General features: G+C 42.1%; 1 protein-coding gene across 11 annotated transcripts in view; it reads right to left on the reverse strand.

Annotated features, from left to right (window-relative positions):
* The window catches only part of ARID1B (AT-rich interaction domain 1B), a 398,476-nt gene that overhangs the window by 16,649 nt on the left and 360,379 nt on the right, over positions 1 to 21,448 (reverse strand). For 8 of the 11 annotated variants that reach the window (XM_074333745.2, XM_074333741.2, XM_088795342.1 and 5 more), the window contains 6 exons: positions 16,929 to 17,038; positions 16,035 to 16,193; positions 10,380 to 10,589; positions 7,024 to 7,228; positions 1,677 to 1,815; positions 1,251 to 1,423 (listed from right to left, as the gene is read on the reverse strand). In XM_074333745.2, the coding sequence (XP_074189846.2) occupies positions 1,251 to 1,423; positions 1,677 to 1,815; positions 7,024 to 7,228; positions 10,380 to 10,589; positions 16,035 to 16,193; positions 16,929 to 17,038 (996 nt within the window). The remainder of the gene's footprint in view (positions 1 to 1,250; positions 1,424 to 1,676; positions 1,816 to 7,023; positions 7,229 to 10,379; positions 10,590 to 16,034; positions 16,194 to 16,928; positions 17,039 to 21,448) is intronic. The other 3 variants (XM_074333747.2, XM_074333746.2, XM_074333742.2) reach the window with 1 other exon arrangement.

The raw sequence follows: 21,448 nt of genomic DNA on the forward strand, positions 1-21,448 counted from the left end.
AACAGCCCAGCAGAGCACACAGGCAGACAGCGGGGCCGAGGGTCCCGTGGCTCCGCAGTCTTAGGCTGGGCATTCAGTCACGGCCCCACTACACGGTGGGTCACAGCGATGGAGCAGCAGTGACAAGGACAAAGAGCAAGGTTTCCACTGATGTCGGTCATTAAATAGAAAGCCAGAGTACCACCAAGTTCCCTGACAAAATAAGATGAACTGAGGAATGGAAAGTTTTATTGTAACAGGGACAGGACTGCGAGAGAATCTGTCTCCTGTCGGTTTTCTGTTTATCTGCTTTAATTTGGTACTAAACATACCAGCATTGTAAGGTGGGTCAGCTGAAATATACGGGAAATGTGAGACGGAACTTCCTTCCGAGCCAGTGTGCCATTCACACGGTTGATGAAAACAAGTTATACAGCTGCCTAGTGCCTAGCAAGGTAATCCACAATCATCCCCCACCCCCCCAAATTTATCTTCGTAATAAGAAAAACTAGGCATAAGGAGACAAAAGACACACAACTCCCGCTATCTCACATAGCATGTAGGGAGAATCCTGGAACGGTTCACAATAACTTTTGAAGCCAGATTCCAAATACTGCTAATTATTTTTCCATGTTATTATTGTCATACTTTCAGAGTCTAAAAATGTGATACAACCACCAACAGCACTAACAAAATGTTCTTTCCAGCACTAAGAAAAATAGCTGCCTCCAACATTCACAAAGCTTTTGAATTTCTGCGTTTACGGATTTATTGCATGTTCTGCAAAATCTCTACTTGGAATAAGCAGCTCTGAAGCTTTTGAAAGGAAAAAGTATAGATTATCTTGCTTTATGTAACAAATAAATCTGAAATGTCACAGTATACGAAATACAGTTTGTGGTTAAATTTGCTTTCTGTTTGCTCCCCGCAAGGTCTGCTTTGCCACCATACTCCCCAGCACCACCCTGTGCCAGCCCGTGCTGTGTAGCTGAGGGCTCGCTTACTGTGCGAGTCACCCTTCCATGGGCTTCATGCACATTAACACAATCAATCCTCATGACAGCTTTTGGGCAGGTCCCATTAGTATCCCCATTTCTAGATAAGGAAACCGAGGCACAGAGATGCTAAGTACTTTCCCCAAGGCCAGAAATTTAACAGATCAGGGAGCTGGGACTCAAATATGTCTCCAACACACAAGTGAATCAGTGTGGGCAGGCAGAGAGAAGAACGCCCTCTGGACTAAGCCTGCGCACAGGTCCCTCTGCGTTTACCTTTTCTCATCCCACCAAAGGGGTCTTTGTTGGGCTCGTAGGGCATCCTGCCCATCACGTCTGGCATGCTGATGCCCTGCTGGTAGGGGGCGCTTGGAGTCATGGAGTTCCGTTTTGGGAACGACGCGTCACTCGCGTCTGAGAATGGGTCGTGCACACTGACTGTACTGCTTCTGAGGAGATGAGAAAAAGAAAGCCAAATGATACAGCAGGAGTTACCTCCAAACACTTATTCAAAAAATACGCCAATCCTGAAATGTGTAAATGTAAAAACTATACAGTGTAAATTACATGAATAAAACTAGTAGTAATCAACATTTAGAAACTTACGAGGGAATACCATTTCTTTATTCTATAAAGTTTGCTCCAGAAAATTAAGATAGACAAATCTGATTTTATATGGCTCACACATGTCTTTTAACATACCTTCCACCTTGCATTGGGGTCATCTGTCCATGAGGGGTGGAGGCTGGAGTAGGTGGCTTCAAGTCACCTGGAACCTCTGCCATTGAATTACTGCCCGTTGATTGGGGGGTCTGTGGACCTTGCAAGGATCCTGAATTAGCTGATAATTGTAAGTACCAAGAGAAAAATGGCGAAAAAACCAGAGGTTATCGAAGTAAGGTCAGCCTTGCTAGTTAGTAATACAAAAAAAGAAAAGACACCATCTAATTAGAAATAGCAACAATATCCATTGCTGGTAATGATGTAGTAAATTAGTTGCTCTTACATTTTTTTATAGAGGTATAATGGACATATAATATTATACTAATTTCGGGAGTACAATGCAATAATTTGGTATTTGTATATACTGTAAAATGATCACCATAAGTCCAGTTAACATTTGTCACCATACATAATTACATCCTTTTTCCTTGTGAGAACTACTCTTACAGTGTTTATAGTGAAAATCAGAAGTTTAGTAAACTATTTGGAAACATACTTCATTTGTGAGCTGTAAAACATATTTATACCTTTTGACTGGGTAATTGCTTTCCTGGGTATTTATCCCAAGAAAATAATCTAATGTAAAGAAAGTTTTAGGCAGAACAATGTTTATTTCAGTGTTGTTTATAATGTCGATAATCTAAATGTCTGAGAATAGGAAAAATAGGATGAAAATTTTGGTATATCAATTTGATGGACGACTGTGTTGTTTTAGAAAAAAATTAGAAAAATTAGTTCTGGTCTTAAGCAATGAGCAGTGTTTAAGTAGAAAAGCAGTGATACAAACTAATAATGAGCCTTATATCATATTTCAATGCTTTCTCAACATCTGGATGTGTTTATGCTCTGTCACTAGTAGTGACTTTTGCAGCTATGAAATCAGATTTGTTATTACAAATACAATATTCGTTTAGAGTTCTTTAATGTCATTATCAGAGTTCTAAGTCTTGGCTTTAATGATAACTACATTATAATAAAAGAGCTCAAATTGAAGCAGATCTTTTCAAAACAAGTGAGATTATTGAAGAAAAAAAAAAAAAAAATCAACCTCCCCTTATAGGAAAAATTAGTATTTTAAGGGTTTCTGCTCTATCACTGATCACAGTCCTTAGCATGTTAGGTGTAATAGATATTGGTTTCATTTATTGATTACTTATTGAATAAATAATGTGCTTACTATATTGTAGGTTCTTTTCTGTGCTGGATTCCACGCAGGAATCTGCCGTATTTATGCAGTTTACAATAAATACTTTCAGAACTGTATCAAATGGCAGAATTATGGGCTGCTTATAAATAATACTATTGTGTATGTTACTCTCTATAGTTCCTGTCCCATGCAGTCCCCAAGGCTCATGACAGTGACCACCATCCACACTGTACTTTAGAGGAACCTGATTTAAACTGATCACCAGAGATTAGAGAGTGTGCTATAAAGGAGTCAGAAATGGCAATGGGTCTATCCCTTCTACTCAGAAAGCCTCAGATAGCTGAACTTGGCCATCTCTCGTGAGATCAGGCCTGCCCAGGTCTGGCCTGGTCGGGAATGGGTGCCGATGACTGGCCAGTGGGACTGTATGACGCCTCCCCTGGTTGCCTAGGATGAACGTGACTCAGGCAAGTTATCAGAAACACCAGCAAGACTTACTTTTAATGTGGGTCTCTTTTCAGAGGTAGATATTAAAAAACAAAAACAAAAACCTTACTAACTCAGGCTTATAAAACCAAATTTTGGTGGAGGCCTAGAAATGCATATTAAAAAAGAAAATGTAATAAAAGAAAAAAGTAGAGCCTTTTATAAATATATAAGGACAATCCTATAGACATGACTGCCCCATAGAGCTGGCAGGGGAAATAACTGGCATTTATCTAGGGCATCTAAGCCAAGGGCCGGCCAGCACAGCGGCCTGCAAGGCTTCCCTGGAAACATGGCTCACAAGGCTGTGATTTCAGAATGACCCTTGTTTACAAGTATTCACATTTACAGCTCATAAAAAAAAAAAAAGAAAAAAAGAAGAAGAAAAACTTCTTCCCTGTTGCCAGAGTTTCTTCCTTTCAGGAAAAAAATGCGACCTCTTAAAGCTCCATTAATAGCGAAGGCTGGCACTCTCTCTAGGATATCCCTACCTTTTGCCAGAAGCTACAAATGTATACTCGAAAGTAAACAATGAAAAGGTTATTGAAGGTTAAGTACATTCACACACTTCAGACTGTACAGCCAGACTCCTAGCTGGGAAGATAATTTACACAGCACGAACCTGGTGCCCTAGTTCTGGCTGGGGTTGTGGGAAGTAGGGTGGGGAGAAGGAAGAATAGCTGATCTGTCCCAGGTCTACAGTGACTAGAGGTCACCCAGAGGGCACCTTTGTTTATAACCCAAGCCCCTTTCTCATTTATCTTCCACTGAGGATTCCCTAGTTGGATCCATGACAGGTTTTGTGACATCACCTGTCAGCTAATAATAGAAGCGCAGTCAGCCACCTGCCAGCAAAGATGGATGGGTTTTTGGTTACAGACTTACTAATTGAATGCGGAGCTTTCTTGCCCCTCCCCTCCCCCACTCTAGTTTACAGGCTGCCCAGGCCACCTGGGGAGGTGATTCCAGAGGCTGTTGATGAAAACTCCACAAACTAAAATTTTAGTTTTATTATAACGAGATCCCCACTGGCACCTGAAAGGTACACCTGTGCCCTGGGATTTGCTCAGGTTTCATTCGGGGGCCTTCTTCTGTTGACTGGAGTAATCTGGATCTCTGTGTGAGAAACCACACAGCCAGTCCACAGTGAAGACCCTGATCTACCTTAAAGGGCTGAGGGCTTACAGCTACCAGGGCCGATAGAATTGAACATCAGATCCATAGGAGACAAATCAAAAGTGGGGTACAGATGGATGACTTGGAATGCTCTTAGAATACAGCCAAACGATCTAAGGATTTAAGTTGGTTCAGAGTGACCATTAACAAAAACAATCTAGAATATTTCATAGGAATATTATAATTTAGTTTGCCTGAATGTGAGGGTAAGAAATAAACTACAATTATGTTCTTATGGGAAAAACTGACTTCAAAGAACACAAATTTTGGTGGAAAATTCGCTTTTAAAAATTTTGTCGTTATGTAACCCCTGAAATGGCAAATTGTTGCGAATAATTTTTTTCCTCTTCCTTGACAATAAAAACATTTCAGACAAAATTTCCTTAATGATAGCTCTGGAATCGGAGAGTACACTGGTTCACGGGCACTGGGCAAACCCTTGGATACGGACTGATGTGCCTCACTACCCCACTGACCCTCCTCGCGTCCATCTGTCTTGCTGAGCAGTATGTCTTGAGCAGTGCACAGAACACGGATGATGAGCAGACCAGCCCCTGTGCACGCTGGGAGATGCCTCCTGGGCCATGCGCTGACTGAACAGCTAAGCTCGGGAAGCTTTCCTCCACTGCCGCTTGCTTCCTAGGACTTCAGCTCCATTTGGGCCACGGAGAAAAATGGATTATCACAAGTGCACCTGCAATCCAAGCTCTTTTGTGCAGTTAAAACGATAATGCTGCCATAAAGACGGCAGTTTAAAAAGGAAAAAGCTGACTGTTAAGAGAACGGGCCTGTGCTTTCTGCGGGATCTGTACCTCAGCGGGATTTCCTGTCCTGAAGCTGACGCACACTGGGAGAGCTATTCTCCACACACAAGTGTAGGCCATTCAGTGACACGAGTTCTTTCCTGGCAAATAAAATACACCTTTAGATCTTTGCAGACGTTGCCACTTTGGTCCCAACACCCCACTGGGTTTTTATTTTGGAAAAATAGTTTCAGAGCTGTTCATAGGCAGCTTGTTTTACTCTGTGAATGTAATGTTGTGGGATTTTTAAAATTAGATTTCACAGTTTTTCAGGCCCACCATAACTGGCAAATGCTTCAGATATTTAAGGGTGGGGTTAGAGAGGAAGATTTCTACTTGTACTTAGAACTGACAGATGTCAATCTGGGTATATTCATGATGAGTGCATGTCGGGCCTAAAAAGTATTTATGTGCGACCCTTGATTAGCGACCTTAGGTGTCAGCATTGCCTTCCAGAGAGCAGCTAAATTAAAACGAGAAACAACTTCTTTCTTTGGCTTATAGATACCATCCTCTATGTGTACACATCTTACCTGTCATAGAGGTATTTCAAATACAGGCAGATGAGTATGTGGGTACAGGCTAACTCTGGAGCCGGAGAGCCTGGAGCAAGCCCAGCTCTTCCACTATCAGTGTGACTGTGGGCAGGTGACTTAGATTTTATGGGCCTTAGTTTTCTTATGGATTTTAAAAGTGTCTGCATCACAGGTCTGATGTGAAGATGAAATGACAAAGCACTTAGAAAAGTGCCTGGCACACTAAGTGCTCAGGAAATATTGGCGATTAGCTACATGATTTTATCCCTCAAGGGGCCCGTGCAATGGGAAGCGGTAGCCCCACCTTATGTGCGGGACAGGTGGGTAAGTGACGACCATCACAGGGCTTGGAAGTGGCCAGAAACAGACAAGAGAACAGCAAAAGTGAACTTGAGTGAGGTCACCACTCAGAACTAAGGATGATGCAAATTTATTCTCATCTCTAGTATTGTCTTTATCAGAATGTAATGACTTAGTAATTTCAAATTTGAAGCACTAACAGTAGAACAAAGACTAGCAGGAGAACTGAAAGAATGGCAGGGCCTCCAGCAGTTGAGTGGAGAGAGACAAGACAGAAGGCAGGATCAAACTTGGTTTTGCTTATGAGAGTTTAGTGACCCGCCCGCCATTATTCCTGAGACTCCTGGTCTCCAGGTCAAAGCTATGGACTCCCCTGTCTCAGAAACATGGCTGTACAGACTTTACCATGACAGCGTGCTGAATTCCCTGAGTGGGCAGGGCACATTAAAAACGAAGTCCCAATTCCATTTGACTAGCATACAAATTTGAGCGACCCCGACAGAGCTGAGCCAACTGCAGCGTGTTCCTTTCCAGGAGTGCAAAAGCACTAGCACAGCTTACTGGGGTACTTATTTTGACAGAGTTAGATGGAATATTTCAAAATACCTTGGAATAAAGGTAGATAGCTCAGAATTCCAAAGTCCATTTTGCCTAAAGAAAATAAAGCTAAAGAGTGGTGTCTTCAAAGTGCTGACCAGAAAGGGTAGCAGGCCCAATTTTATTTCCTCTTTCCCTAGGCACTGCCAACGAGGGGCGGTCCAAGTAAACAGACAACACAAAACACCCCGTCCCGCGTTCTGTGTGCTTGGCTGTGGAGAGGCGTCCACAGAACCCGGCCTGGCTGGTGTGGGTGCCCTGGCTGCAGTGCTCCCACTTACCAGGAGATGGCGGCTGCAGCTTGGGCTGCTTCTTGGTCTCCCCGGTGCTGAAGACTTCCGGCGGGGGCTCCTCCCCGCGCTCGATCTTGCACTCAAAGGCAAACAGGTACTGGATATACTGCTTTTTCAGGGAGCTCGCCGCACTGCTTGAAGTGCCAACGTTGAGGTTGGTTGCCAGTTCACGCCACTTCTTGTTTTTATTAACCTAGCAAAAAAAAAAAAAAAACAAAAAAATGGCAGGATCATTGCTTTGCAGCAAAGTGGCTTGTTTCAAGCCAGGAGACAAAAAAAGCGCTTAATGTCTTGGTTTACTTTTTTTTCATTTGCCTGTTTTAACTAATGCTCATTACTCCCACTCAGTCCTGCAAAGGCAGCATTTACAGTTATAAAACCATTAAGGAGCCTGCTGATAGCTACATAAAAGGCATTGCTCGTCTTGCGACTCTTCTGCCTGGTGCATCTTCTAACGCCTTGCACTCTTCCTGAGCCGGTGCTGCTTAGAGTGGGAGATTTATCTCAGGAAATGTTCACTCTGCCTCACACTCTCCCCATCCCACCTCTAATTAGAAAAAAGAAAAAAAAAAGGCATCTACAAATTAATTTAAAACACAGTAAGAGAACTATTTTTGCAATTGAAGTGTTTGAGTCTTCATATGAAAAGCAATGTTTCCTTCCGACTGCCACCAGCTCCCAGAATGAAGCCTGTAATTCCAGCCACGTCCGTCCTCTCACGTGAGGCTTGCTCGTGCCGTTGGGCAAAGACGACACTCGGCACAAAGGCTAATGAGGCCTCTGTCCAAATGACACGGACGTAAACGCCCAGCACAAGCCACCAGCTGGCCTACCCGGCAGGCCCCTGGGGCTTATGAAGTGGCAGGCGCACAAGGGACCATCCAGGGTTCCCACTTACACGTAGGCTGGAGAGAATACAATTGCAAAAAAGAGAAGAGAAAAACAAATCCTGAAATGTTACGTATGGATTTTAGGCATTATTTGAACCTTTGGATTCCCACTTGGGAACAGAGTTACGAAAGGTTAAACTACAGGAATGAAATGTGAAGACCTGCAAATACTAGGGAATATTTTGCCTTTAGATATGTCCTGTGTTCAAAAGCATGGTAAGGGTTAAGGAGACAAGTGGTTTTTAATGAAATGTTAACTTTTTGGATTCAAACTTTCTCACAAAGCTCTTTCTATCCATTTACTTAATACTAAATGGTGTAGGGTAAGCAAACTACAGAATGCTCACGAAAATGATTGATGCCACTTTGGCACTTAATGCCAGCCTGCAACAAGCACGCCTTGGATTGCTTCAGAAACTACACAGAGCGCTGCCTGGGAAAAATAAGGCTTGGAGTTCAATATGTGTGGTTGCAGCCCCTGCTCCAACCACATCTGATGGTCACCAGTTAGATGGGTATGAATGACGAACGCCAAGTGCCCACCACTGCGAATCGCAGCTACATTCAAGCATTGCTCATTAGCTAAGCTAGCAGAGACTCACTTGCAGACCCAGCGTGGTACTGCACACAGCTGAGAGTCAGAGTAAGGTATCCAAACAATCTTTACAATTCTGTCTGTGATGAGTGGCGCCCAATTGTTTAGTATCCTGGGGATTCTAAAAAAATCTATGTCAGGGTCTAGGTACAGAGGGAAGAGGTCAGGGTCCGGGTGCAGAGGGGAGGGATCAGGATTCCAGGTGCAGTGGGCAGAGGTTAGGGGTCCAGGTGCAGAGGGGAAAAGTCAAGGGTCTAGGTACAGAGGGGGAGAGGTCAGGTATCAGGTATAGAAGGGAAAGGTCAAGGGTCTAGGCAGAGGGGACAGGTCAGGGGCCCAGGTGCAGAGGGAAGTGGTTAGGGACTCAGGAGCAGAGGGGACAGGTTAGGGGTCAGTTGCAGAGGGGAGAGGTCAGGGGTCAGGTGCAGAAGGGAGAGGTTAGGGACCTAGGATCAGAGGGGAGAGATCAGGGGGCAGGTGCTGAGGAGACAGGTCAGGGGTCCAGGTGCAGAGGGGAGAGGTCAGAGGTTCAGGTGCAAAGGGGAGAGGTCAGGGGCCCAGGTGCAGAGGGGAGGCATGCATCTTGATCTCTCCCTTCGCTGACCACCGCTCACACTTGGTCTGCAGTGTTTGATTCATCATCAAATTACGCAAAGTCTTGAATCAGCTCCAATTGTTTCAGTTTAGGTCTCAGGTCCATGGTTGGACGGAGCACCTCAGGGAGGACAGAGCACACAGGCCTCTCCTGCACCCCCAGAGCTGCAGAGCACTGAGACCAGGATGGGCCCTGGGTAATACCTGGGATTAGATGACTTGCCCTTGGGTAGTTAGTGACCTGCACCACCAGGGTGGAATGCAGGGTGCCTCACTGTGTATTAGACCCCCTGGGACCCAGAGTGGCTCCCTTCATTGACCTGGGTGGGAGCCCAGGTGTGAACAGGTTTTCACAGCTTCCAAGTGACTCTAATGCACAGCTAGACCTGAGAACTGCTGGTGGGTGGGAAGAGCACAAGTTTTGGAAGCAGACCTGGCCCTGCCACCTCCCCCGAGAGTCCCTGGGCCACAATACCATTGTACTTCATTTTGTTAGTTTCCTCATCTTTTCTCTGGGGGCAGATGACTCCTGCATGCAGTGAACACCTGCCCTGGTACCCGTTCCCATCCCCATTGCAGCACACGCACACACCAACTGGACTCCATACTCAAGGCAGGGCTAGGACTAGGGTGAGGAAAGCGTGGCCTCGAGGCTACCACATTTAAGGGGCACTCGCTCTGAGAGTCAGGTACCTGCACAGCCCTGAAAACAAGCGCCTCCTGGAACTCTGCGCCCCAGGAGCCAGCTGCCCCACTGTAGTCCCACCCCTGCGAAAAATGAGCACTGACCGCCTTGTTGCACAAGAGGTCAGGGGTCCAGGTGCAGTTTTACAAGTATGACATAGCTTTCTTGATAAATTGCTTGGGACAGAGGTAAACTGTGGATTTGACTTGTATCTGATCCAGACTATTGATTTAGTCATGTGCAAAACACTTCTGGAGTATTCTACAGAATCCTGGCAGACTCCACAGAATTCTACAGCTGTCAGGGACCCTCAAGAAAAATCTAGCCCAAGTGTCTCACTTTACAGATGAGGTCTGAGGTCCATGTAAATGACCTATCAAGGTCATACTGTGAATTGGCTGCAAAGCCAGGATCCCCAGCCCCAGCACTCTGCCCCACCGACATGGACCCCGGTACAGGTGACTTTCTCACAGGCTTAGCTTTTTCTTCGTGAGAAAACAATGAGTCTACATATTCACGGAAACTTGCTGTGAGAGCTCCCTGGTAACACCTCCTTGTTCACGTGCTTATTCCGTCTCACCTGTGCCAAACCGCCAATCTCTTTGACGCAGACATAGAGCCGGAACAGATCCAGGGGTTTCTTGCCCACCGCAGGCAGACTTGTGACAGGGGAGCCTCTCTCTTCCATGAAGGTAAGGTAGCGGTCAACCCACAGCTTTCTCTCTGGCTCATTCCCCAACTCATACACCTTTGTGATCTTTTCTCCAGTGGTGGTGGATGAGCTGGACTTCTAAAGCCCAGAAGGGGCATTTGGAGATGGGGCAGGGGTGGGCAGAGGGAAAGGGAAGAAGGTGAGAAAAAAGTATTGAGCTACCAAGTACAAAAGGAGGAGAAATTTAAAAACTACTGCTATCACACAACAATTAGGAATGAAGGCTACTAGTTCAGGCACAAACTATACATTTCTTAATTAAGAATTTACTTTGACTTTAAATACAGGCCCAAACTCCGTCTTTTATATACTTAAAAAACAAAACCCCACATCTTTTTCACTTTATTGATATAATAAGCGTTGAATCCCAGAAGGCAAGGTTCCAATGACGACTCACGTCATGTTTAAAAATAAAAGGTGTTAGCTCATAAAATGATCACAGTGAACTTAAAATTTCACACGTGGTATTACAGAGCCCAAAAAACTATATGGACCCTACTTTTCCTTGTCAAAATAGTGGCTACTGTGTTTCCTCACTGAAACTCTAAATTGTATGGAGGAACAGCAAATGCACGGTACTTGCTGAAAAGTAAAAGGTAGGTCGTATATCACAGGAACTAGTGGTGTGGGCCCTATGATCATTTGAGAGCTTTATACATTCATGGGCAGCTAAAGCTGTGGCATTTACTCACGATGACCGGCTTTGCCTACTTAAGAGGTCTTGAACTTCTCTGTCATGGTAAGGGGCAATTAGATAATTATGTTAATAGCTTTCTTAGGCAGCCATGCTTTAATGATGACCACGTGCTATTTCATACGCCCGGCCTATCTATGGATAAATACATATGTTCACTTTTATGCACATGGGTTTATGGGCCCATGCGGTTTTTACTGATGCTCTAATTCTTGGTCTTTTATTTTTCTAACTCTATTTCATACTAAAATGTCAAAAGTTGCTGTTTCTGCACATCTGATGCCCACCATCTGGATTATGCGATCTGGGAAGGGAACACTTTTAGTCCTAAACAGCCCAACTGTATGTTTTCCCTTTCTTTTATGTCTCTGTATTTGTGGCAATATTTGTGTACTTGTAGTATTTGCAACTCTGGGGTTATTGTACAAAATCACTTCTGCAGTCCCCATAAAATGTCTTTGGAACAGTAATTTACTTCACTTACTCATGTTTACTTACTAGGTTGTCATCTGCAATGGCTAGCCATTATTTGAGATGGAGTTTTTCTTAACTCTTTTCCATTATATCTAGCTTAATGTAATTTTAAACATATTGCTGAAATTCTGGGGGTTAAACATGATTACCATTGAGGTTTGATGCTACCTTATCGAGCAAGATCTTGATCCCCAATAAAAGTAGGGCCTGAGAAAGGATGCCTGAAAACGAAACCAACGAAGCTGGTGAATGGCAGCGTTCCCTGAAATTAACATGTAATTCTCCCGAGCTGTTTTTGCTGAAATTTTAAGCCTTCAGCTTCAGAATTATTCAGGCATAGAGTCTTTACATCAAATCTATAAAAATGGATGATGCAGTTTATGTAAATTAAAAAAATGTAGAGTGGAAGGATAAAAAAATAGTGTGATCTTTTAGAATAAGTTTTTAACATTTATTTTCCTATTCTTATTATAACCAAGGAATATTTGACTAGGACAAGAAACGGTTCTAACACATTTTACACCATGTTCTCCTACTGATAATAGTTCAGGAGCTTTGTCATCATTAATAGGGTACTTATTACTAAGAAGTTTTGAAATGCTAGTACTGAAATCTTTTTCTTTTGGGGAGGTACTCTAAAAAAGTGGATCCAATGTTTTTTAAAAATGAAAATTTGAAATAAGAACACAAGCAAAAAAGCATTCTTACCTAAAAAAATAATTAAAAAAACCAACCCCCAGCTTACGTTTCATTTATGAAAAAGTTTCAGATTTGATTGAAGGATGAGAGAAATAAAAGCAATCATTCCAATTTAAAATTACTCTGAGTAGCTCTACCAACATCCTGAACCTAAGACTCGACTGCCGTGTCTGGCCCGGTCCTCTCCAAACCCAAACTGGGGAAGGAAGGGCTCTGGAAGACGATGCTCGTGACCAGAGCAGGGAGGGCCTCGAAGTTTGTTACAAAAGGAGTGGGTTCTCCTAACCTGAAACAGGCCTAAAATAATGGTTTACTTAGTTTGACTGTACATATTTTAACTTATCTTTCTCTGTTAAATGAACTTCAGTTTAACTTCTGCATATCTCACTTTGTTCTCTTAAAATGAGAAAAACTTAATGAAGATAATAGTTTTTAATAGAATCATTTTCTTTTTCACAGTTTTTGGAGCTTCAAAAAAGCATTTTTATGGAGCCGTATGCAGGAAAATGCATCTCAATGAAAAGAAAGTGGTCGGGCCTCAGTTTACGTGTTAGGTCCTAGAAAAGGCCCCCACAGTGCCTGCTCCCCTCCTCTAAGCCTCAGTGCAGGCTTTATCTGCCCTTGGGGGCACTTGGCTCCACAGTGGACAGAAGCCTGTGTTTTGCGTGGGGTTACAGCTTCCACAAGGCAGGGAAACACCAACAGTGGGTGTACGCCGAAGGTACTCAGGTACTCGGTAGGTAGATATTTGTTCTATGAACGAATACTTAAATGGACAAAAAAGGTCTGAGAAGTCTAGCACCATCCAAATAAGAATTAACAACTGATTAAAATATCATATAAAAAGGATTTCCATGAGCAAGGTGCTCAGTGGATGTGGACACTGTCTAATAAGACTGACAGCTGAGAGGGGATCGTGCCCACATCTGGCACTTAACATCTGCACTCCCGGTCTGCCTCCAGGTCGGCGTCCTAGCCAACCACCAGTTAGTATTTGGGTGTCTGAACACAGAAACAAGACATGAAGAGAAACAACAGCCTCAGGAAATAAAGAGTATGCACTCTATCACTGATCAGGCTCAATGCAGACCTTTTTTGTTCAGACATTAGCTATGATGTGACCTTTGGATAAAAGTCTTACACACTCTACCCACTGACAATGGGCAAACTAGCCCTGCAGAAAGATGGGGTAACTTTTCCAGGTCACTAGGGCCATCTCGTATTGTTTCCGTGTTGTGAAAATTGTATCCCACTGCAGGAAACTGTCGTGGAGGCAAGAAAAAGGAATGGAGATTGCTGAAAAATTATAGCAAGACATTATTATAGTGCCACAAATGTCTTCCTTGCATGAAATTTAATTAAGTCTATAAGTACGTTTTCCTCAAGTCTTTTAGGCAGATTTACATTTCAGCAGTCTTTACCATATGCCCAGTAATATGTGTGTGTGCAAATGTTGATTTTCAGTTGAGGATATTTTGTGACAACACAGTGCTGGTCCATAGCTGTCAAAGCAAAGAGCATCTTCATTATTTAGTTCCTCTCAGGCCTGCTGGTCGACAGCCTTTGTTAGGGGGACTTTTAAGAGCAATTTTAAGTACAAATTGACCTTCTAGCTCAGAAAGAGCAGTTAAATATTCCTAAATTGTATGTATCTGCAGTGATTTGATAGCAGAGATAATCTAAGGTCCTTCATTACAATCTCCTTTGGTTTCTTTCTTGAATTAGCCTCTCGTTCAAGAGAACGGCTATTTTCTCAATATAGAGCTATCATCTAACCTTTTCCACTACCTGGAACCACAGCTTCTCTTGTCTTTACCAGTGGAGCCAGAGTTTGCTTGTAAATTCTTAAAATGGTCACAGTACAGGAAGAGATAACATATGTAGAAGTATTTAGGAAAAAGAAAAATAACGTGCAATTTTTTAAAGTATAATTGTATAATAATCAGAAAATTAAGTTAACAATTCAGTTTACTTTTTCCTTATATTTAAGTGGAAAGTGGGGTTTATGTAACTACTAAGTTAAAATACAATAAAGATTCATTTTTTTATAATTCAGAAATTATCAAGGTGGAATTTTTAAACATAATATAGTCTACTAGTAGTTTTTGTTTTTAATAAATTATCAGTCTTAATTATTATCTTAAAATTTTAAAGATTTTCAACCTCTAATATTTTTCCCTCTGAGCTAACATACAAATATTTTTGAAGAGTTGTAATTTGAGTTCTACCTGTTAACTTGAGAGTATTACTGATTCAAAAATGCTTTTCTTACGATTAAAATAAAACCAAACCAAACCAGGGTACATTATGGAGAAAGCCCCACAATGCTGGCTGCCTTCTGAGACTCAAAGCAGACAATACAAAGGTATCAGAATTAAGGAGCTGCAGAAATTCTCCCTTCCCATTAGTTCTGCTTAACCCATGCTAGACGCATTTTTCACTTCATCTTGGTTTGTTTCAAAAGTGAAACATATGTCTACAGAGAAGGTACCAGTGAATGTCTGCCCTTTCTTCCTCTGAAAAGGAAAATGCTGGTTAGACTAGAGCTCCACATGAGTTTTACAAACATTTACTGGAACCAGCAACTCTGCAAACTATCTGCTTAAAGCGGTGAATGGATAATTAATAGCAGCCTCCTTTTGGGGTTTTGACTAGATTGCCAGACTCTGCACTTAGAGTCGTCTTCTCTCCAACTTCTTTTCCTGAGCCATGCTCTCCAACACATTGTCTTACAAAAATTAGCGTGTTAATTAAGTCTTCTTGGCAAGTAATTGCATGTTAAGGTTTTTTTTTTCTTTAAAAGATCTTTTGATTCCCTATATGAATGTAAAATAAAGGTTACTACAGTGCCGTTCTTTTTTTAATGGCACGGAATTAATTTCTTTAGTAGGAAAACAAAGGCTCTACAGGCAGAAGAACATAAAGGCTAAAATAATTATCTTATATATACATTATCATTTTTGTTTTTTATGTGTCATATGGAAAGCAACACTTCACTTCATCAAGATTATCAGCAGTCTTGTGCAGGATATAATTTTTCATCTCAACTGATTCTAATGTAGGCATACATTATTAACCTAAAAACAGCATTCCAAATAGTTATAAGCACTAACATTTCCAAACTTTTCTGTTAATTTCTGACAAGTGGATTGAAACAAAGCAGGGCTGATATTATGCTCAACCGTGCCCAGAGTGTAATATTTATATTTTCAGGTAGGCAGTTTTGAAATAAGATGTTTCAGATAAAACAGTCCATGAAAGATTTAGGCCAGAGGCCAAACTTGTCATTTACTCTGCGGCTGCTATTAGTTCCCATGTAAATGGAGAAGTAACTCGTTTTAAATTTCTTAAGTGCACAATGGATTAGACATTTAAACAAAGTCACTGTGTGAAGGAGTTTGGACCCAGTAACACAATCGCATGCTTGGTACAGAGGTGCTTCTTTATATAGCGGTTTCATTACCAGAAATCAACTTCTATGATGCACATAAACGTTACTCATTTTGTTACTAATATAATTATAAAGAAATCCCTTTCATGGATAAATTACTGAAGAAAAAGTCTTATAAAACAAATAAATAAGCAAGCATTAACGTAGAATTAATTATCAAAAAACCCCAAAAAACCAAAAAAAACAAAAAACCAGAGCCACTTACAGGGCTTGATGGAGTCTTTGGCCAGCCTGGGCTGCTAATGCTATCACTTTCATCTCCATGAAATGAGGAGATGCTAGCAGAGCTGGGGGACATTGGGGAGGGGACTGGCAGGTTGCCGGGGGTTGGGGGCTGAGAAATACCCTGAGAGCTGTAGCTATCCTGTGGTAGAGGAATAAAAAAAAAAAAAAATTGACAACGGTAGGGCAAACTTTATTTAAAATAACAAAAAGTACATCCAGTTTAACAGACTAACTTTTATATATATTAGATATATATATAAAGACATGTACAAACACACACACAAACAAACACACACACATATAAAGGTATTAAAACAACATTCTTAATTAGTATAATTTGGTAAGTTGCTGGATGCTGGATAAGGCCACTAAGCCACCATGCTTACTTCAAGCTTACATGGAATGCTAAGCATGGGTTACCCCTTATGAAAGAAAGAAAGAAAAAAAAAAGCTGTTCACCTTATTTATCAAATAAGGCAGGAAAGCAAAATATTAAGTATGTTGTTGTTGCTGAGGCGGCCAAAACAGGAAGCTATAAACTGAAGGCAGAGAAAATGGCTGCAAGTTTCAAAACCAGGCAAGATCCCTTACTTCTCCCCACCCCCAAAGCATTTCTCTTAGGTGGGTCTTGTCCCTCCACCCCTCTCCCACGACCGTGAGTTAATGCCATCAGAACTAGTAACTTTCAGATCCACACCATGAGGGGGGTGGGGAAAGAAAGAAAGACTACAAACATGTGGCACAAAATGAAGGCATGCAGAGAGAAGAAACCAAATGGGAAAAAAAAGTGTCGGCCAACACCAGTGACTAGAGAACAGCATGGCAGCTTTAGCCAGGCAGACCCCACGCTGCGTGCAGAGGAGAAAGGAAATACCTTCGCCTTGCTCTCAGGCTGTGGAGTCCCTTCTTCTTTACCGTCTGCTTTGAGAGGCAGGGGCAATTTGGATTCACCAGGAGACATCATATCTGCAAGACCCATAGATGCTAATCGAAAACAGGAGAAAGAGTTTAGGATTATACATGTGATTCGTCAGGCTGTGCTCCTGCTAACACAAGTTACTGGGTGATGCATGGGGCACTTGAATTTCCCTTGAAGAAAAGAAAAAAGAAATTGTAACTCAGCACACTAATTTCTGAAATCTAAATAGCATGACATTCTGGCACTCCTTCTTTATCTTAAAAAAAAAAGAAAAAGAAAAAAATAATCATTTACTCAAGACCCAAACCACTGAAAGTCAACTTAAAGCAGTTAAATATACAGCAAGCAGTTATAGTATAGTAAGTGACAAGTGGACATAAGCCCAATGTTTAAATTGCTCATCAGGTGTTGAAAGCAAATGCTGGATGTGTATCTTTTTTACCTGGTGACTAGAGGATTTAGTGCTTTCTTAATTTCCTAAATGCACATTACCTATAGTTGGCAAAAATCATTTGATATTTTATATTGTTTCATTTGAAAAATCTTATCTACTGCACGTGGCCTAGTCTATAATAACGAAAGACAATCGTACCACATGGCTTCAAAAACAATAATCAAAAGTAAGTTTTGAAGGAAAAGATTTCTAATTATTTTACAATGGGGCTGGTTTCCTTTCAGCCTGGTGCATTGCGTATGTTTATCAATTCTCAACCACAGCTCAAATGCCCAGGTCAGATACCCACACCAGCTCAAGGGTCAACCTGACAATCCCAGGCAAAACTCACGTTCTATCTCCAGGCTCAGAAACTCGATCAAGTTCATCTAAGCTTCGGAACGAAAACTTCACCAACGAACAACTGACCTATACACATTTACTGCAAATACTAGTAGATACTTTCAAGTTAAAAACATGGGTTTAGATTTCTTTTTAAAGGAAGAGCAAGGCTACAGTAGGGACTCAGTGTAGGTATCAGGGGAATAACAGCTGAATGTCTACGGGGCCCCACTGTGAAAACCACGTGCACAACACTGGGCTGTGAGCACGGCACAAGCAGATGTGCGAGGAGTCGGCGTGAGGAGAGATGGCAGTAGGAAAGGAAGTGGGGAGAGAATTACGAGCCTTAAAAATGAGTGGAGACCAGAAAACATGCCTACTTCCAAATCAAATAAACCTGAGGTTTTATGAATGGGACCCGGTTTACATTCTGCAAATGAAAGTGCTGGCCCAAATGAGGCGTCGGTACAAATGGGGCACAATGTGCTGGAGAAAAAGAGCAGCTTTAGAAAAGGCCCCACAGATTGCCCACTACAAAATGATTATTGCTCATATTCATGTATTACTATGTTTTAGAAAATGATTAGTTTTAATTACAGCAGTGAGAGAGTGAGCAGGGCTCTGGCGAATTTGCTGGCAAGCTTTGTGGTGCTAATTTGCTAATATCGTTAGCATCACTGCAGGTTGAGACCAGAGGTCCTGCCAAAAGAGCCACCCTGCCACGTGCCCATGAGTTTACAACGGCACACTCAATGGCGCGCTCTGAAACGCCTGCATTTTCCACGGCCACAGTGGCTTGTTTTCAAAGCCCATTTGCAGCCCAGTCAGCCCTTGAAGTCATTACCACACACACAAATCATAATTGGGATGTTTTTCTTTTTTTTTTTCCAAATTACTTTCAATACTTAGACTTTAAGAACTGGAACAAAAAGCTTTTTCAAGTGATGCAGCTGCACAGAAAAATCTATTGGGATCAGCTAAAAATGCTGTTATTTTTGTGAATGTGTGAAACCTCAGAAAAGCAGCTGAGAGAGATTACACGAAGAAGACCGCCTTGTTGCTTTCGTGCGGTTTTATCTCTGGGGTCTAGCGAGATATGAACTGGTAAAGCTGTATGTTAAGAAAGACCCTTTTTAGAAGAATAGAAGGGAAAAAAAGCAGGACGAGTGTGGAGAGGGGGGGCTTATTCATGAAAGTCCATACGTCCTCGCTGGTTATTCAGAGTAGGTTCAAAGGAATGACAGCCACACAATTCCAGAGAAAATGGCAAGGTCATGGACACGTGGCTTCCGTTAAGTCCTGCTTCTCCAAAGATTACAACAAATAGTTTTCTCAGCATGTATCATAAATCATGCTTAAATATATTTGAAAAAAAAATAGCAATATCCTTTTTCATGCATCTAATGTGTTAATGTGCACAGAAGTAATTTTTAAGCATAAAGAGCTAGGTCAATATGTGTTATGATAATTAATGATGATAATTTACACTGATTTAAAAATCAGACTTAGACGAATATAAGCAAATATGCTGGTCTGAATATAAGCAAATATGCTGGTCTGAATATAAGCAAATATGCTGGTCTGAAATCCCCCAAACTTCTTCGTTCTCTGTTACATATTTTAAAGAGGGCATTTGGGTTATGCAAATTCAAAAACTGTCAAAAGTTGCATTGCTTTATTATTTTGAGAGATAAATAAGACCAGGACTTAGAGTAATAGTTTTTCTTAGTACTCCTGCCTTACAATGCAAATTTTATTTTACAAAATGGATCATAAGGGCTTTCCTTCCTGTGGCTTTTACTATCCCTTTGGTTGAAATGCTTATTTTTGACTTCGTAGCAGAATTCTCCATGAACCACTGCAAAGAGCCGCATGCCTCCCGGGCAGTGACACTCCAGGGCCACTATTTTCTTCTCCTTTCCCAGAAGGGAAAGACCACCACTCTCTTAAGGACGTGTTAAACCGGGGCACTGATCTTTCTCCTACTGACACCAGAATCAGTGTGTACAGTTCAGGCCGAGAAGGGGCAGTACTGAGACTGACTGTGAGGGCGGGGGTTACTGTAAATACCCGCATGCACTAGCCTCTGGCTTCACCATCGAAATTTAAGAGCTAGAATGATTTCTTAAAGTAAGTGTGGGTCAAGGTCCTAAGGCAGCTATTTCACTGTGGATTTAATATATTCCAAAAGAACATAAAGAACATATGGTGCGAGTGAAACTGAGCTGAAACATTCATTCCTACTCTCCCAACTTCCTTCACTTAGTCTCCTTACAAGGCTGCAGAATCATTCCCAGAAGATGGTAAAACAAGACCAGAAAAGCACAAACAGTTCTTTTCTTTTCATGGTAGATAATATACCATACTCTGCAAAATATTTTATTCCTTGTTTTTGAAAACACAAAAGGGCCTATCTCTGGGTATACATCTGTAGATATTCATGGCTATTTTTATATGTGGCAAATATATAAAGAACACTGTTAACATAACACATACAAGGTAATGAGAAAAGCTCAGGAGAAACACTTCCCTCTGCTTAGAGCAGCAAGGCTTTGAAAGAATCCGGGAAAGTTCCCTATGCTGATGCACCTGGGGGGGGGGGGGGCAGTGCAAGTGAGAGGCACGACCCCATCATTCCATCACAGCCCCCTCCCCACTCAGCCGTCCCAAAGACACGCGCAACCTGAGGAAAACCAGCAAGTTCGCTGAGCATCACTGCTTCACGGAAAGCAACTACTCTCTCTTGTGAGCTGGGCTGACGCTCCCAAGAAACCCAGCTAACGATACCTGTGGTAAAAAACTCAGCGTACATTTTCCCCAGTTTAAGGGAGATGGTTTTCATAGTTTATCAAGTCTTTTGTATTTTTTTGGGGGGAAGGACAGCAATTCACCTAAAATCATTAACTTAATCAAACAAAAAAGCCAACGATGTTTATAAGCCACCTAGACAACCAGTAGCAATAGTGCTCAAGACCCCAAACTTCCTTTGTGAAGGATCCTAAAATCTCAAGACGGAAAACAGCTATCCATCTGGCAGTTTATATTCTAAGCACAGTTTTGCAAATCTTTTTTAAATTTCAAAACAGCAAATTATCTGGTAAATGGCTAATGCCACACAAAGCTGGCAGCACTTCTGCCAGGAGGCTGTTGAGCAAAATACCTCTAACCTGGTGGGTCTCAAGCTTTAGCCTGCACATAAGAATCACCTCAGGAGTCTGTCAGCAATGACGGTTCTTGGGGTACCTCCCTCACCACAGCTCCTGGGGGGCAGTCCCAGGAGTCTGTAGTTTTCATGAGCATTGCAGGCAACTGACAGCTGGCTCTTGATTTCTGAGAACCCTGAAGGAAGCTGTTGATACTGTGGCATTGACAGGACATTGCTGGGCGGGCAGAAAGACTCACAATGGAATCTGACAGTGCCCTGTGTGGAGGAGGCCTGGCCCGGCAGCCTGGGGCTGCTCATTTCCTCCTGTAGGTTATGCTGATGGAAATGCCCCCCACACTGTAGACTTCCGGTGAGGCAAACTTAGCCCTGCATGGTAGGTATGTTTTCTGACATCAGATGTCTTCATTAAGATGATGGTTTATGCTCGGACTGATGAATATTATAAAAGAAAACATAAATAAGTACTATGTAACTAACAATGCAAGTATCACATGGGGTGCATTTAATAAGGTTATACAGGGCTTATAATTTTGC

This window comes from Rhinolophus sinicus, chromosome 2, assembly GCF_057876585.1.
Source record: "Rhinolophus sinicus isolate RSI-liver-muscle chromosome 2, RSI-T2T, whole genome shotgun sequence".
NCBI classification, from domain to species: Eukaryota; Metazoa; Chordata; class Mammalia; order Chiroptera; family Rhinolophidae; genus Rhinolophus; species Rhinolophus sinicus.